General features: G+C 35.4%; 1 protein-coding gene across 3 annotated transcripts in view; it reads right to left on the bottom strand.

Moving 5' to 3' along the window:
* ANKRD13C (ankyrin repeat domain 13C) overlaps positions 1 to 15,941 on the bottom strand; it is an 89,166-nt gene that overhangs the window by 20,412 nt on the left and 52,813 nt on the right. For 2 of the 3 annotated variants that reach the window (XM_073896530.1, XM_025871839.2), the window contains 2 exons: positions 11,665 to 11,796; positions 7,825 to 7,986 (listed from right to left, as the gene is read on the bottom strand). In XM_073896530.1, coding sequence (XP_073752631.1) covers positions 7,825 to 7,986; positions 11,665 to 11,796 — 294 coding nt within the window. The remainder of the gene's footprint in view (positions 1 to 7,824; positions 7,987 to 11,664; positions 11,797 to 15,941) is intronic. The other variant, XM_073896531.1, reaches the window with a different exon arrangement.

Genomic DNA, 15,941 nt, shown 5'->3' with positions numbered 1-15,941 from the left:
CTCCCTTTGCTCTTTTTGACACCAATTTTTAAACTTTGCATGTTAATTTATATATACCTTTCCTAAAAAGCTTATGTAGGTTTAAAAGAACTACATTCCTAAAATTATCTACAAAATGCATTCAAATATTTTTCTTCTCCTTTAATGCCCATTATTGAATATAATTAAACTGCTATCAGTTTCATTTTGCTTTCCATGTGTTATCAAATTGTGTCCAGGGGAAAAAAGAAAACAAAACACACACACACAAAAATACCACACAGCTTATTTGTATCTTTTTTATAATTACATTTATCAATTCTATTTTGATGTTCTTTCATCCTGCACCTTACCTGATTCAACCAAATCAAATTATACGTATAGATGAGTATCTGACAGAATTACTATTTTCTTTAAATTTCTTCTAAATATTTATAATTGAACTCCAAAAAGATTCTCAAATGTAATTCTTCAGTTCTTCCCTATCAAAAGTCCAAACAATATATAATGAGATACATATTTTCTTCATTCTAAAACAACAAAAATGTAATCTTACAAGGATTATAGAGTTAACAAATAAAAATATAGCCATGGCTTTTAGTAATCCTTAAGAAATTATTTATGCCAGATTGAAAATTAGTATAATGATTTTTTAAGATTCACACATATAAAAAAATTCCTTCTAAGGTCAGGAAAAAGGCATGTCACCTGCTCTCAATACTTTCATTCAACATTATTCGGTGTTACTTCCCAGTACAATAAGGTAAGAAAAACAATGAAAGGCTAAAAGACTGGCAAGGAAAAAGTAGACCTTTATTACCTGACATGAATATCTGTAGAAAATCCTAAGGAATCTACAAAAACTATATACCTAATCTATTAATTTAGCAATACAGACAAATCATATGTATTTCAATCTACTATCATGGAATGACTGAAAAATGAAATCTAAAAACATTACCATTTATGGAAGCACTAAAAAATACTAAATGCTTGAGAGATAAATTCAGTAAAATATGTGTAAGACTTGTATACTAAAAACTACAAAATACTTCTGAGATAAACTATAGACGATCTAAATAAATGGAGAGATATACCATGTTCATGAAACAGAAGATCCAGTATTTTTAAGGTATCAAGTCCCCTCACTTTAGTTTACAAATTCAACACTACTCCAATAAAAATTCCAGGTTATTGAATGGAGGAAGGATAGGCCTTTTTTCTTTTTTTTTTTTTAATGGTGCTAAATCAAATAGACATCCAAAGCAAAAAAAAATAAACCTTGACTGTATATCACACCTTATACAAAATTAATTCATGGACTTAAATGTAAAATGTAGAAATATAATAAGACTTTGAGCAAAAACATACAGGAGAAAATCTAAGGGACTTGGAGCTAAGCATAGAGTTTTCAGACTTGGTGGAAGTCATAAAACAGAAATTGATAAACTGGACCTCATCAAAATGAAAGACTTTCCCTCTTCAAAAGACCTGTTTAATAGGATGAAAAAACTAAGCTACAGAGTAGGGAAAAAAATATCTGCACATACATCTAACAATAAACTAGTATCTAGAATATATAAAGAACTTTAAAAACTCAACAGTAAAGAAACAATCCAATTAGACAGTGGGCAAAAGACATGAAGAGACATTTTATCAGAGAGGATATAAATCTGTATATTTTATGGCAAATGAGCACATGAAAAGGTGAACACTGAAATATCATTAGCCATTAGGGAAATGCAATAAAACCACAATGAGACAGCACTATTCACTATCTAATATGCACTGAATATTTATATCCTTCCAAAATTCATGTGTTAAAACTTTAACCACTAATGTGATGGTATTTGAGGTGGGGGCTTAGGGAGGTAATTATATATATATTTTTTTATATTTTACCTCAGTTTTATTGAGATATAATTGACATATAACATTGAGTTTATGGTGTACAGCATGCTGATTTGATACATTTATATACTGCAAAATGACTGCCACCACAGCATTAGCTAACACCTCCATCCAGTCACAGAAACTATGTATCTCTGAAGGACAGTTGTATTTCTTCCATTCATGCAATGCACACTATATTATTCTCTGTATTTCCAGTTTTTCATTAGCTAGGAGGAAATTTAGAACTAAATGTAATGCTCAATTGTGACAATCACCTTGTGTCACAGCCCCTGCATTTTCTGCTTATTCCTCAGCACTGCTTCTAGTTTTCCTTTTTTATTTTTCAAATATCTCTCTAAATGTGATCTTCATTATAGGTCTCCTCACCTCACAGAAATTAGATAGGCATAAATTATAAACAAGCACCAAGGCCCTCCTTTGGCTATCAGCCTCTAAGGTAGTAAAAAGAATAAAATGCTCTGCAGAGGGGCCTCCTCTGGGCCACTGAGCTATTCTGCCACCTCCTCTGCCAAGTGTATGCTTGTGGACTAGTATCATCCAATTTCCTAAGCCACATTTCTCCAAGATCACAACACCTACCCTGCACAGGGCTTCAAAGTAAAGCAAAGCAAAAGGAAACAAAACAAACCAAGCAAAATCTTGTTGGTCCTAAGGAATTCAAGAGAGCTGACCAACACAGATGAGCAGCAAAAGCAGCTCCTACAAGGTGCCAAGGGCTATCCCCAACATTCTCACTGCAGGACTTCCCAACTACTCTTCCAGCAAACTTTTTTTAAATTTAAATTCAATTAATTAACATATAATGTATTATGAGTTTCAGAGGTAGAGTTCAGTGATTTATCAGTCTTATATAATACCCATTGCTCATTATATCACAAATCCTCCTTGATGTCCATCACCCAGTTACTCCCACCCTCCACCCCTCCAGCAACTCTGTTTGATTCCTATGATTAAAAGTCTCTTATGATTTATCTCCCTAATTTCATCATCTTATTTTTTCCCTCCCTTCCCCTATGATCCTGTTTTCTTTCTTAAATTCCACATATCAGTGAGATCAAATGATACATGTCTTTCTCTGATTGATTTCACTTAACATAATACCCTCTAGTGCCATCCACGTCGCTGCAAATGGCAAGATTTCATCTTTTTGATGACTGAGTAGTATTCTATTATATATTTATACACACACACACACACACACATACACACACACCACATCTTCTTTATTGATTCATCTCTTGATGGACATCTGGGCTCTTTCCATAGTTTGGCTATTGTGGACATTGCTGCTATGAACATTGGGGTGCAGGTACCCCTTCGGATCACTACATTTGTATCTCTGGGGTAAATCCCTAGTAGTGCAACTGCTAGGTCGCAAGGTAGCTCTATTTTCAACTTTTTGAGGATCCTCCATACTGTTTTCCAGAATGGCTGCACCAGCTTGCATTTTCACCAACAGTGTTAAGAGGATTCCTCTGTCTCCACATCCTCACCAATGTCTGTCATTTCCTGACTTGTTAATTTTAGCCATTCTGACTGGTATGAAGTGGTATCTCACTGTGGTTTTGATTTGTATTTCCCTGATGCCAAGTGACGTGGAGCATTTTTTCATGTGTCTGTTGGCCATTTTTGGATATCTTCTTTGGAGAAATTTCTGTTCATGTCTTCTGCCTATTTCTTGACTGGATTCTTTGTTTTTTAGGTGTTGAGTTTGGTAAGTTCTTTATAGGTTTTGGATACTAGGCCTTTATCTGATATGTCATTTGCAAATAGCTTCTCCCATTCTGTCAGTTATCTTTTGGTTTTGTCAACTGTTTCCTTTGCTGTGCAGAAGCTTTTTATCTTTATGAAGTCCTGATAGTTCATTTTTGCCCTTGCTTCCCTTGCCTTTGGAGACGTGTCTAGCAAGAAGTTGTGCAGCCGAGATCACAGAGGTTGCTGTGTTCTCCCCCAGGGTTTTGATGGATTCCTGTCTCACATTTAGGTCTTTCATCCATTTTGAGTCTATTTTTATGGGAAGAAATTGATTTAGATGAGGTCATAACGGTGGGACCCACATGATGGGATTACTATTCTTGTAAGATAAGGAGGGACCAGAGTGCTCTCCCCCACCTAAAAACACAGCAAGAAGTCAGCCATCTGTAAGTCAGTAAGAAAACCCTTATCTGAGAAGCAAATAGGTCAGCACCATGATTTTGGTCTTCCCAGCCTCCAGAACTGTGAAAAATAAATTCTTATGGTTTAAACCATCCAGTCTATGGTATTTTGTTATGCATCATGAGCTAAGGAAGACACTAGCAGAATGGGCAAAATAAATAATAAAAAATAATAATAAAATAAAAAAAGAACAAAAAAAGAATGGGTAAAATAAAAATTGTGACAATATCAAATGCTGGAAAGGCTGCAAAGAAACATTCATAGCTGCTTGCAAGAATGGAAAATGGAAAACATTTTGGAAGTTTCTCACAAAACTGAACATTTAACTACCATACAACACAGCAACTGTACTCTTGATTGCACCTGGACCTGAGTACAGAATTTTTTTTTTTTCCCGGAAGGGAGGGATGTGAACTCTTCACTGTGGAGGGAGTTCTGAATGAACAGAGCAAAGACAGGATCTGGGCATTCTATAGATGAGTGTTGAAAAAGGACTTCAGCTACCTCCATTTGACCTCAGTCTGTACTTTCTAATTGAGTTGCTCTTTCCAGTTATCTTTTAATTCAGGCAAAAAAACCCTACAGGCAAAGGATCCCTTGATAGAAACCTAAACTACTCCTTCAAGCAGTAAGAACTGCCCTGACACCAGCAAGACCTTGCATGACTGACCCAAAGGTCAACCTGACTTTTACTGTCCAGCAGCACATAACCCACGTACCTTTGTCCCACATTTTCCTTACATAAACCCAGAAGTATTTTCAGCACTTTGGATAGTCTTTGAGACATCAGTTAGCTGTCTTCCTGGTGTTGGACTCACCAAAATAAAGTCCTTTCTTATTTCATCACTTGTCTATCTGCCTTTGGATCTTGTCAGTGGCAAGTGGCTGGCTCAACCTGGTCCGTTTGGGAACCCCCAGAACCAGGTGCTCTTGCTTGGGCCCTGGTTAAAGTATGAACAGTACACAGCGTAGACAAATCAGACAACTGGTATTAACTGTCCTCTAGAGCTACCAGGGTAGTGGGGCACACAGGGTCCTACAGCCTACTCCCCAAGGATCCCTTTGCCCATTTACCCCTCAAGCGCACACACAAGCAGCCAGCTTCACGCATTCCCAAAGAGAGCATTTATCTCAGAGAAATAAAGACTTATTATGTTCACACAAAAACCTATATGTGAATGTTTATGGCAGCTTTATTCATAATGGCCAAAACCTAGGAACAACCCAAATGTCCTTCACAGGTAATAATTAAGCAAACTATGGTACATTCAGACCATGGACTACTACTCAGCAGTAAAAGCAACAAACTATTGATTTACAACTGGGAAAAATTACCAGGGAATTAAGCTGGGGGGAGGGGGCGGAAAAAGCCAATCTCAAAAGGTTCTATACAATACTCTTGAAATGACAAAATTTTAAAAATGGAGAAACAGATTAATGGTTGCCAGGGATAAAGGACAGGGAAGGCACAAAAAGGCAAAAGGTGTGCCTATACAAGGGGAATAGGAGAAATCTTGTGGTGATGGACATGTTCTATATCTTGACTATAAATGCAAACACCCTGGTTATGATACTATATTACTGTTTTGCAAGATGTTACCATTTGAGGAAACTGTGTGAGTTGTATATAGAATCTCTCCATATTACTTCTTACAACTATGTATGTGAACCTATAATTATCTCAAAATAAAAAGTTGAATTCAGAAAAATCAAGCAGACCTTTATGTAAAAATTGATTGATCTATATATTCAATATCCTTCTAATCAAAATCCCACCAAGGTTTTTATCTTTTGTAGAAATCGATGAGTTGATTTTAAATATTCATCAAGAACTATACAGTTCAAGGGGCTATGCTTCACACAGGAAATGTTTCCTTTGATTTCTGAGAAGTGAAAAGCTTAATTAGTTAATTTATTTCATATTATTTTGCTCCATTATATACCCATTTGGAATTAAACTATGTTTTAAGTTCAAAGTTCAAAACTACTGCTGATTAAAATGCCATTTAAAGGCCCCTTTAACAATTCAGGTGCACCAGGTTATAATCTCTGCCCTAAAGAAAATCATGTTGTATACTGTTAGCTTAAATGTAGATAAATCAGACAACTGAAGACAAATGGCAAATGGCCCACGAAACTCTGTTCTATAAAGTTTTGTTTCTATACATTCATCCTAAAATAGTTTATTGCCAAACTTAAACAAAGGTAGCAATAACTCCCACCACAACAAAATCATTTTTTAAAAAACAAGTCCAATAAAATTTAAATCACAATGCAAGTCCAAAGAAATGGGCTTTTGTCTGGTTAATAATGGGAGAGGGCAGCAGCTTTGTCAAAGACTGAGCTCAGCATTCCCTCTCTCAGTTCATCTGCATTTCTATTTCCTGAGTATATCATGTCCTATATCTCCTACTGATCAAGAGATCAGTAAATACCAGAAGACTTCCAGAAAATGAAGTCCTGTGAGGCTCTATCCCAGGGACAAAAGAAAAAGCTGTACAAAGAGGATCTGGAAGGAGGGGACAGGCTCACACTACACTGGCATAATCACAACTTCAACATTTAATGAGGAGTCTTAGACATTTTATATCCTGTACTTATTTAACTACACTATAGCTGATTCACTAAACACAGGAATTTTTGAAACACTGAAATATTTTTCTGGCACGTACAGCATTACCATGAATTAGCTGGAACCTGGCGTACTGTTCTGCAAAGTTTATCTATCCCTAAACATAATCTGGCACAATACCATAGGAGAAACTAAACATTCAAGGGATTCAAGCCTCCCCATAGTAACCTTTACTCTTTTTACTACTGTTGACTCACACTTGACACTTCAAACCAGCACTCACACATATGCGTATTTATACAACACATACATCCCTGAAACTATTATTGCATAAAGTAATGACTCACACTACATGTCATGTGTTCTGGTTTTACTCTAACATCTTTATTTAGGTTCTAATTTTTTTCTCTTTTAAAAAGGGTGGTCAAAGCCCACTAAATTAATTTCATAACCTACTAAGGGGTCCCTATGCCACCTTCAATTTGAAAAACACTGCTATACAACTGTAGTTAAATGTTAACATTTGGGGAATCTTGATGAAGAGTATTGAGGAATTCTTTGTACTATTTTCTTTGTACTTTTTTGTAAATCTAAAATTTTCAAAATAAAAAATAAATTTAAGACCCCATCCAATTCATCTTATTAGGGAATAAGATTACAGAGGCAATGATGTCTCATATACCTTTGTATTTCCTAACTTTCCCTCCAATTTCCCTACTGTCACACAATTCTTTACATATAGCACACTCTCAATATACACATCCTAAATAAAACTTATGGGAAGATAGAGATTAGAAATGACTTCATAGTGGAGGTAAATCTTTAGCTGGGCCTTCAAAGCAACACAAGATTTCAGTTGGTGAAGTAGGAAAAAGAAGATATGCAAAGGGACACAAATTAAAAATTAACACTGGATTACAGATTAAAAATTAACACTGGATTTCATACTTATAAAATGATTTTAATCTACTAATGAAGTCTCAAAGACCAAGAATACATTCACAAAAAATCACCAAAGACCCTATCAAAGCAAAATAAAAGGTGATGTATAGTAAAAAAAATAAAATAAAATAAAATAAAATAAATTAAAAAAAAAAATCTATGAGTGTATTTAGTGTACTTATATAAACTTAATGAGTGCCAGGAATGAAGTCTACCCTCTCTCTCCTTAGAACGTTATAAATTAGAAGTAAATATTATACCTCAAAATTCTGTTCCATTATGTTTCCACCTTTACTCAAACTCTCCATAATGGCCTTATTTCGAAGAATATCTTCTTCACTAAGATGTTCTCTTCTTTTTCTTGATTCTAAAACAAGTCCATTCACCAGATAAAAGTCTGCCAAAAAGTTTCCTACTCTTTCCTAAAACGAAATTAAATAATCAAAATAATAAAATATTCAAATATTTCAAAATAATAAATTAACTTTATCTTAGATTAAAAATAAAGTTTCAAAGTAATATATGTTTTTCCATAAACATGTTAACATTTAGGTGAAAATAAATGTCCTTTGGTAACTGAGCTTATCAAATTATCTTACACATTCTACTAAATTGAAAAATAAATTACACATTTCACATCTGTAAAAGAAAATTTAAAACACACAAATGAATTAAATCTAAATAAAAATACCAAATAGTATTCCTTTAGAATCTACTCCCAAGTAGCACAAAGCTATCTGAAAACTTTATTTAGCTGATAGTCAAACATCATGAGTAACAAGGAAGGGTCAGGGATAACTGCTGTTCCCATTTTATAGATAGAAAAAAAAGTGGAATAAAAAGGAATATTCTAATTCACATAGGAATCTCTAGCACAACTAGAATTAATTACCTGCTCCAATACTCTATTCTCTAATAAGATCTATCTTCAAGTTACAGTTGCTTGCCGCTTTCTTTTTTTTTTTTTTTTAAGATTTTTTATTTATTTGACAGAGAGACACAGCAAGAGAGGGAACACAAGCAGGGGGAGTGGGAGAGGGAGAAGCAGGTCTTCCGCCGAGCAGGGAGCCCGATGTGGGGCTCGATCCCAGGACCCTGGGATCATGACCTGAGCTGAAGGCAGACGCTTAACGACTGAGCCACCCAGGCGCCCCGCTTGCTGCTTTCAATAAAGAAAAGAGAACGACGGAATAGTCTTGCTCACCAATACAATTACAATTAAGTGTTTACATTATGGATTCGGGATAAGGAAACTCAAGTGATATAAATGATATCAAGGAAAGAGTTGTTATTTCCTTTCAATTAAGACCTCCTTCAACATTAACCTTCACCTTTTTCTGACCCATGGGTTGTCAGTTTCAAACACCTTACTACAAAAACCATGATCAGTAACTTACTGAAAACAAGCTTCCCATTTCTACCTGCATGCAGATCACTTGGTCTCTATTTTACTGATGTTTTCTGGCATTCCAAAACTACGTAGAGTTGTTTCCATGTCCACCTTGCTTCTGGTGGCCTCGTTACCAGTCACCAAAAAGTAAAGCATTCTGCACCTGTTTCTATCTACAAAATGGGAACCATAAGTACTACTGACTCCCTCCTTACCTGTCAAAGATTTAAGAAGATCACCTAGACTCTGTTCAAGAGCTTTGAGCTGCTTAGCGGTAGCACTAGATGAATAGCAGCTTCAATTTTTATCTTCTCTTGAGGTGATCCTTCTAATGCTGTCCAGAAGAACAGAGTACAAACAAGTAAGACTTCAAGCCAACAAATGGATTGCACAGTGGGAGTTCACAACTGGGAATCCTATAATACTATTTGTTGCCAGATAGGCTTAGAAAATAAAGTTGATAGCCTACATCTAATAGAATTTATCTGTGGTTGAGAAATACTCAGGAGATAATTCTCAGTTTTTGAAATCTTATAATGAAAAAGCATTTATTAAAAGTAAATCCAATATCAATAAAAATTTTAAGTATATATTCTTCATAATCCAGCCATTCCATTTTTTGTTATCTGTAACAGACAATCCAAGGGCATGTAAATGGATGGTAAACTCAACGTCATTTGTAATAGTAGAAAACTGGACACAAATTTGTGTCATTCTTCAAAATGTCCACAAATAAGAGACTAGATAAATAAACTACAATATATCCATCCTATGGAATACTATGCAGTTGCTAAAAAGAATTAAGTGGTACTACTGATAAGAAAAAAACTTTCTAAACATACTAAAGAGTGGGGGGGGAACCTGCAGAACAAGAGATACAATGTAACACTAGAAAAAATAAATAAATATCAACAACTAAAGTTACATAATACTTTGTAGAGGATTATGCATTTGTATATCCTCTAGATCTTCTTTTATTCTCTGCATAATCCTCTACAAAGTACTTTGGGGGTTGAGTAGTAATAATGGGGTACTTTTCAGGTTTATTTATAAGGTTGTGTGGTGGCTAATTTTGTGTCAACCTGGCTAGACTGTGGTGCCTAGCTGTCTTGTCTAACACCTGCCTAGATGTTGCTGTGGAGGTATTTTTTTAGATGTAATTAACAGTTAAATCAGTAGACTTGGAATAAAGCAGATTACGCTCCATAATGTGGGTAGGCTTCATCCAACAAATGCAGGTCTTAGGGCAAAGACTCAAATTTCCCAAAGGAAAAGCAATTCTGCCTCAAGGCTGCAACATAGAAACCCTGCCTGAGATTCCAGGCTACAGATTTTATACTCAAGACCACATCAACTCTTCCCTCAATTTCCAAACTGGTAGACTGCTCTAAAGATTTCAGACTGGCCAGCACCTATATTCATATAAGCCAATTCCTTTAAATAAATTCAATCTCTCCCACACCCCTCCCTCCTTCTCTATGTCCATATCTTTATATATAGATATACATGTATCTACATGTAGATATACAGAGATACAGAAAGAGAGATCTCGTACTGATTTTCCCCCTCAGAGAACCCCAATACAACTTGTTTTTGTTTTTCCAGTAAGAATATATTCATTTCTATTGTGTAATAAAACATAATTTTTAAAACCTAATTGTTAAAAGCAGTAAATCTTGGCCCTCACCTATGTGATGATTTCTTCTTTTTTTTTAAGATTTTATTTTTAAGTAATCTCTACACCCAATGTGGGACTCGAACTCACAAGCCCGAGATCAAGAGTTGCATGCTCCACTGACAGAGCCAGCCAGTCACCTCTGTGATGATTTATTCTTTTTTTTTTTAAAGATTTTATTTATTTATTTGACAGAGAGAGAGATAGCAAGAGAGGGAACACAAGCAGGGAGAGTGGGAGAGGGAGAAGCAGGCCTCCCGCGGAGCAGGGAGCCCGACGAGGGGCTCAATCCCAGGACCCTGGGATCATGTCCTGAGCTGAAGGCAGACGCTTAATGACTGAGCCACCCAGGCGCCCCATGTGATGACTTATTCTTAATTTTATTTAAAACTTTATAAAATGCTTCTTCATATGTCTAATTAAAAATTATAAAATATATTTTGAATAGTCTTATATAACCTCTTACTGACAGATGAAATAGGAATTATAGAAAGAACTTACAATTCACTAATGAGGGAACATCCATGGAAATTTAATTTAATGACAGTGTTATAGAAACGAAAGTTTATTTAATTTTTTTTTTTAGGAATGTGAGCTTATTTTAGTCATATATAAGGGATACTGAGAAACGGATATTGAGTGAGTAAATAGTTTAGAAGGCTAAAAGTAGAAAGAAAAAAAAGATCCAGGGAAACAAATTCAAAAGTGTATTCCTCTTTGTGGTCTTAAGGAATAAAAGCATTAGAAATGTAATGGAACCATGTGAAGACACTGTTCCCTGTAAATAACAAAGCAGGTGACAGCAAGAATCTTTCTCAACAAAATTCAAATGAACTAAACTTTCTCTCCTGGCTTCTGTAAGAATATCTTCCAACTCTGTAAACAACCATTATAATTCCCTATCTGGATTCAGGAGGAGGGAATAAACCACTGGAAGACAATTCAGTAAGCTACTTCTTCCTGCATTTCCACCACATTATCTTGGCAACAATTTTGAACAATATTTCAAGTTGAAAAATCAAGATTTATACATACTGTTTTATCTTCCCGAAAGAGCCATCCTGTTTGGGCACGCGTGAAAGAAATTGATTTGGTTGATAAAGTTGCAGAGTAAATGTCACTACTCATTAATATGTCAACCTCTTCTTCCGTTTCCATCTCTGATTCCTACAGTGGGGATAAAAGTTAAATACAAGAATCTAGGTTTTCAAAGGTTATTCATACTACATATGAAAATATCAACAATTAAAATATTACAGATTTCAAAAACCAAAAAGGACAGATTCTAAAAAATGTGAAGTGCTACTTATTTTAAAAACCAATTACAGAAGTTTTAACTCCATATCTCTATGAGTTAGTATTATGACTAATTATAAATCTATAAATACAAGGCACATGAAATATAGTACTCTTACATTGTTAGAGATAGGTCATGGAAGCAATACTGGATTACCGATTACAGCAATATAGAGTATGTAGAGCAATTTTAAAAGATTAAGAATTAAGTTGGGAGGTCTGAGACAAAACAAAGTTTTCTTTAAATATAGATCAATCTTACTTTAATTCTTCTTCCTCCAAAGACCCATCACTATCATTTGAGCCTTTCTTTCCCAATAGCTGTTTGTGAAAGGAAGGGAAGGAGAAAGGGAGGGAAGGAGAGGAGAGAAGGAAGAAAAGAGACCCTATCTATATTCCTTATTAGAAAGATAGGGAATCCAAAAATATCAACCCATGGTTTCAACACTTAGTAATTAGTCTTGTCTCAGGTTTATCCTCTCCATATTCCCCACTGCTGGTATATAATTTTTTTTTTTAAATGAGGAAAAAAAAAAGGTTTGTGCTTGCTTCAGGGACAGAAGACTAAATGAGCAGGCACAGAAGGGTGAATGAGTAGGTATAAAATGAGGTTCTAGTCTATAATAGGCCAAGAAGAGAATCTCTGACACTTAGGACAACAGGGTCCCAAGGGGAAAAAAAGGAGAAAAAAGGCAGAAACTAGAGAGGTGACTGGGGAATAAGAATTGTCCATAGGGTTTTAGGATGACTAGAGGCTCTATTTCCCATACCTCCTGATTTCTAGCTTCCCAAGAGGCCCATTTTCTATTCTTCACCACCAAATTTCACCCAGATATAGTCCATTTCTGAATCTATGAGTCTACAGAAAAAAACAGTAATACCTTGGGATTGGGACAGTGCCATTTCCTTCACCCTTACAAGTGAAGAATGAAAAATCTTGACATTAATGCTAAAGCTATAAGAGGTGAAAATGTAGTCCCAGTAACCAAACTAATTCTGAACACAATTTTCTAAAGAAAAACTTTGGCTGGCATAGGTATAGAACTGTTAAGCATTAGTTTCAAATATACTATAAATCGGATTTCATGGAACAATACTATATACAACACTGTTTATGAAAAAATTTGCCTTAAGTTTCAAAAACCCTCTTTTCAAATAAACTTTTGGAACAGAAGTCTTCTATAAATCATAGACTGACCATCTCCTAACCACGTCATTGAAAAAGATCAATTGTTAATTACATTCATTCCACAAACATTTTTTGAAGTTATTATTTATGTATGTATATTAGGATAAACAACAACTATTCCCTGCCTTGAGGATTAATGTTCAAAATCTAGCTTTTCTATAATTTTTTAGGCATTAAATACACACACATATACGTTAAATACCAATCCTTTGGTGATCTCACTGATACTTTAACATTAGCTAATACTTACACTAGTAGCCTTAATCTCTGGCTTCTATTTCAATACCATGCTTCTAGCTCACTTGTTGTCTAGTTAGCTATCCTGTTGTCTTTAATATGCAAGAGGTCAAATTATTTAATAAATTATCTGAGAGTTTAGAATAAAGGCTGGCAAACTATGGCCAGTAGGCCAAATCCAGTATACCACCTGTGTTTATAAATAAAATTTTATTAGAGTAAAGCCACACTCATTCATTTAAATACTGTCTATACCTATTTTTATTACTAAAAGCAGAGTTGAGTAGTTGTGACAGAGACCATCTAGCCCAAAAATATATCTAAATACCTAAAATATTTACTATTTCTGCCTTTACAGAAAGAGTTTGCCAAACTCTAGCCTGGAATGTACTGATATGCTGTATTAGGTACCAGAGAACACAACTAAAGGAACTACGGGGAGCAGAGGAAGAAAGCCATATAAATGAATATAGCATTAGCAGCTCTATAGTACCAGATTTAGCGGGAGCATAAACAAAATAATGGTCACCTGGCAAAGGAGGAAGTAACACTAAGTAGGTGCCCCAGAAGTATGGAAGTGCAAGAAGAGCATTCCAGGAAGTAGAAACAATGTGAACAAAGGAGTGAAGCACTAAATAGCATGGTACATCTGAAAAACTGTAAAGAGCTCAGTATGAGGGTATCTCACAAAGTAAGGTGAAAACAGGCTGGAAAAGTGAGCAAAAGCCAGGTCACAGAAGGTTCCACATAATGTTAAGGAATCTGGATTTCATTCTTTAGGAAATAGGGATCTTTTAAAGTATCTTTAAGGAAGGCAGGTTTCATGAATTTCCTTTCAATGTTCAGTCTATCTCTGACATGTGGGATAACTTAGAAGCAGACAAGAAGGGAACCAGGATGATCATTTATGAGACTTTCACAACAGTCCAGTTGAGAGATTATGAACATCTGAATTGTGGCAGAAATGGTAAGATTATAAAGAGATAATTATAAGGCATTAGGGAGACAGAAAGGACCACACCTGTCCTCTAATTAGGAAACATGGAATACAAGAAAATATTTCAAAAATAACTCACAGTTTTCTGGCTCAATAGAGGATGATGTCATTCACCAAAGGAAGGGCAATGGGAAAGAGGGAAGGTTTGGAGTTTGGAGGGGGAAAAAAAAGAATTAAGTTTTAGATGAGCTGAATTCTGAGGTACCTGGGAGACAAACATGATATCCATTAGGAACTTAAGTATATAGGTCTCCATTCAGAGATCTATCTAGGATAGAAATATATACTTGTGAATCATCAACCTATAGTAGGTAGTTCGAGATGTAGAAATGGAAGAGATTATTCTGACAGTTTGTAAAAATGAGAACCACATTGAGGGTACATCAATATTCAAGAGATGGCAGAGAAAAAGGAACAGGCAAAGAAGAATAAGAAGAGAAGGGAAAAGAACAATTGACCAAAGTCAAATCCTAAGGAAATGGAAATTTTAAGAACTGAGTTACCAATAATAGACCAAGAAGTCTGATAAAGACAGTGTACTTGAAGCAAGTACACTGATTTTAGCAAATGACTCAAAACTAACATCATCTAAAAGCCCAAACCTATACATTTCCAGATCTTCTATCATTGGCACCACCATCATTCCACTCTCCAAGGCAGAAGCACTACATTTAGCCTTAAATCTTTCTAATTCTTAATTCACTACACTCAAACTATTAGCAAATCACAATCTCTCATTCTTGGAAATGTAAGTCATAGTTTCTTTAGGTATTCATTGTACCAGCCTAGTCAAGAGCCTTATCACTTCTCCACTTTAGAACTATAAAGTTCCCTGCCTCTAATCTCTCCCTTTTCCCAGTCCATCTTACATACTAGTTGTGTGATCTTGGAGATGTCATTTAACATCCATAAGCCTCAATTTTCTAATCTGTAAAATGGAGGTAACAAAACTATTTGCTCTGACAGATTATTTTAAAGATTTAATGAGAAAAGCTGTAAAGCACTTAAATTACTTGTGGATCAAATCATTACCTTATTTAAGAATCTATGATTCTCTGTTGCCAACTACAGCAGATCCTGTTATCTTACCTGACTTTTAAAGCCTTCCATAAACCACATTCCCACACTCAATAACAGAAACCTTCACCACAGTCAGATCTCTTTTCTGTCTCTCAAACAGACCATTCTCATTTGTACTTCCCTGACTTTATTCATCCTGTTTCCTCCCCAAGGAATACCTTCTTTTGCTTCCCCTCTTCTAATCTAAATCTTCACTGCTCACTGCCAGTTAGGAAACTATTTAATAGTACACATAGAACATAATTAAGGTCTCATCAATAGGCATGGTAGTAGGAAGTTCTAAACTGAGAGATATTAAGGAAGGAGCCACAGGATGTGGTGAATGACTATGTAGGGAAATGAAGTGATGAAAAATAAAAACAAAAGAAAAGCAGGGTGCCTGGGTGACTCAGTTAAGCATCAGACTCTCGATCTCAGCTCAGGTCTCAATCTCATGGTCATGAGCTCAAGTCCCGTGTTGGGCACCAGGAGAGGGGAGGGGAGGGGAGGGGAGGGGAGGGGAGGAGAGGAGAG

The sequence above is a fragment of the Callorhinus ursinus genome, unplaced genomic scaffold (genome assembly GCF_003265705.2).
Source record: "Callorhinus ursinus isolate GAN/ISIS: 27379988/994484 unplaced genomic scaffold, GSC_fseal_2.0 scaffold9, whole genome shotgun sequence".
NCBI lineage: Eukaryota > Metazoa > Chordata > Mammalia > Carnivora > Otariidae > Callorhinus > Callorhinus ursinus.
Note: the sequence above shows the minus strand (reverse complement) of the source record. Positions and strands in the feature narration are given on the sequence as shown.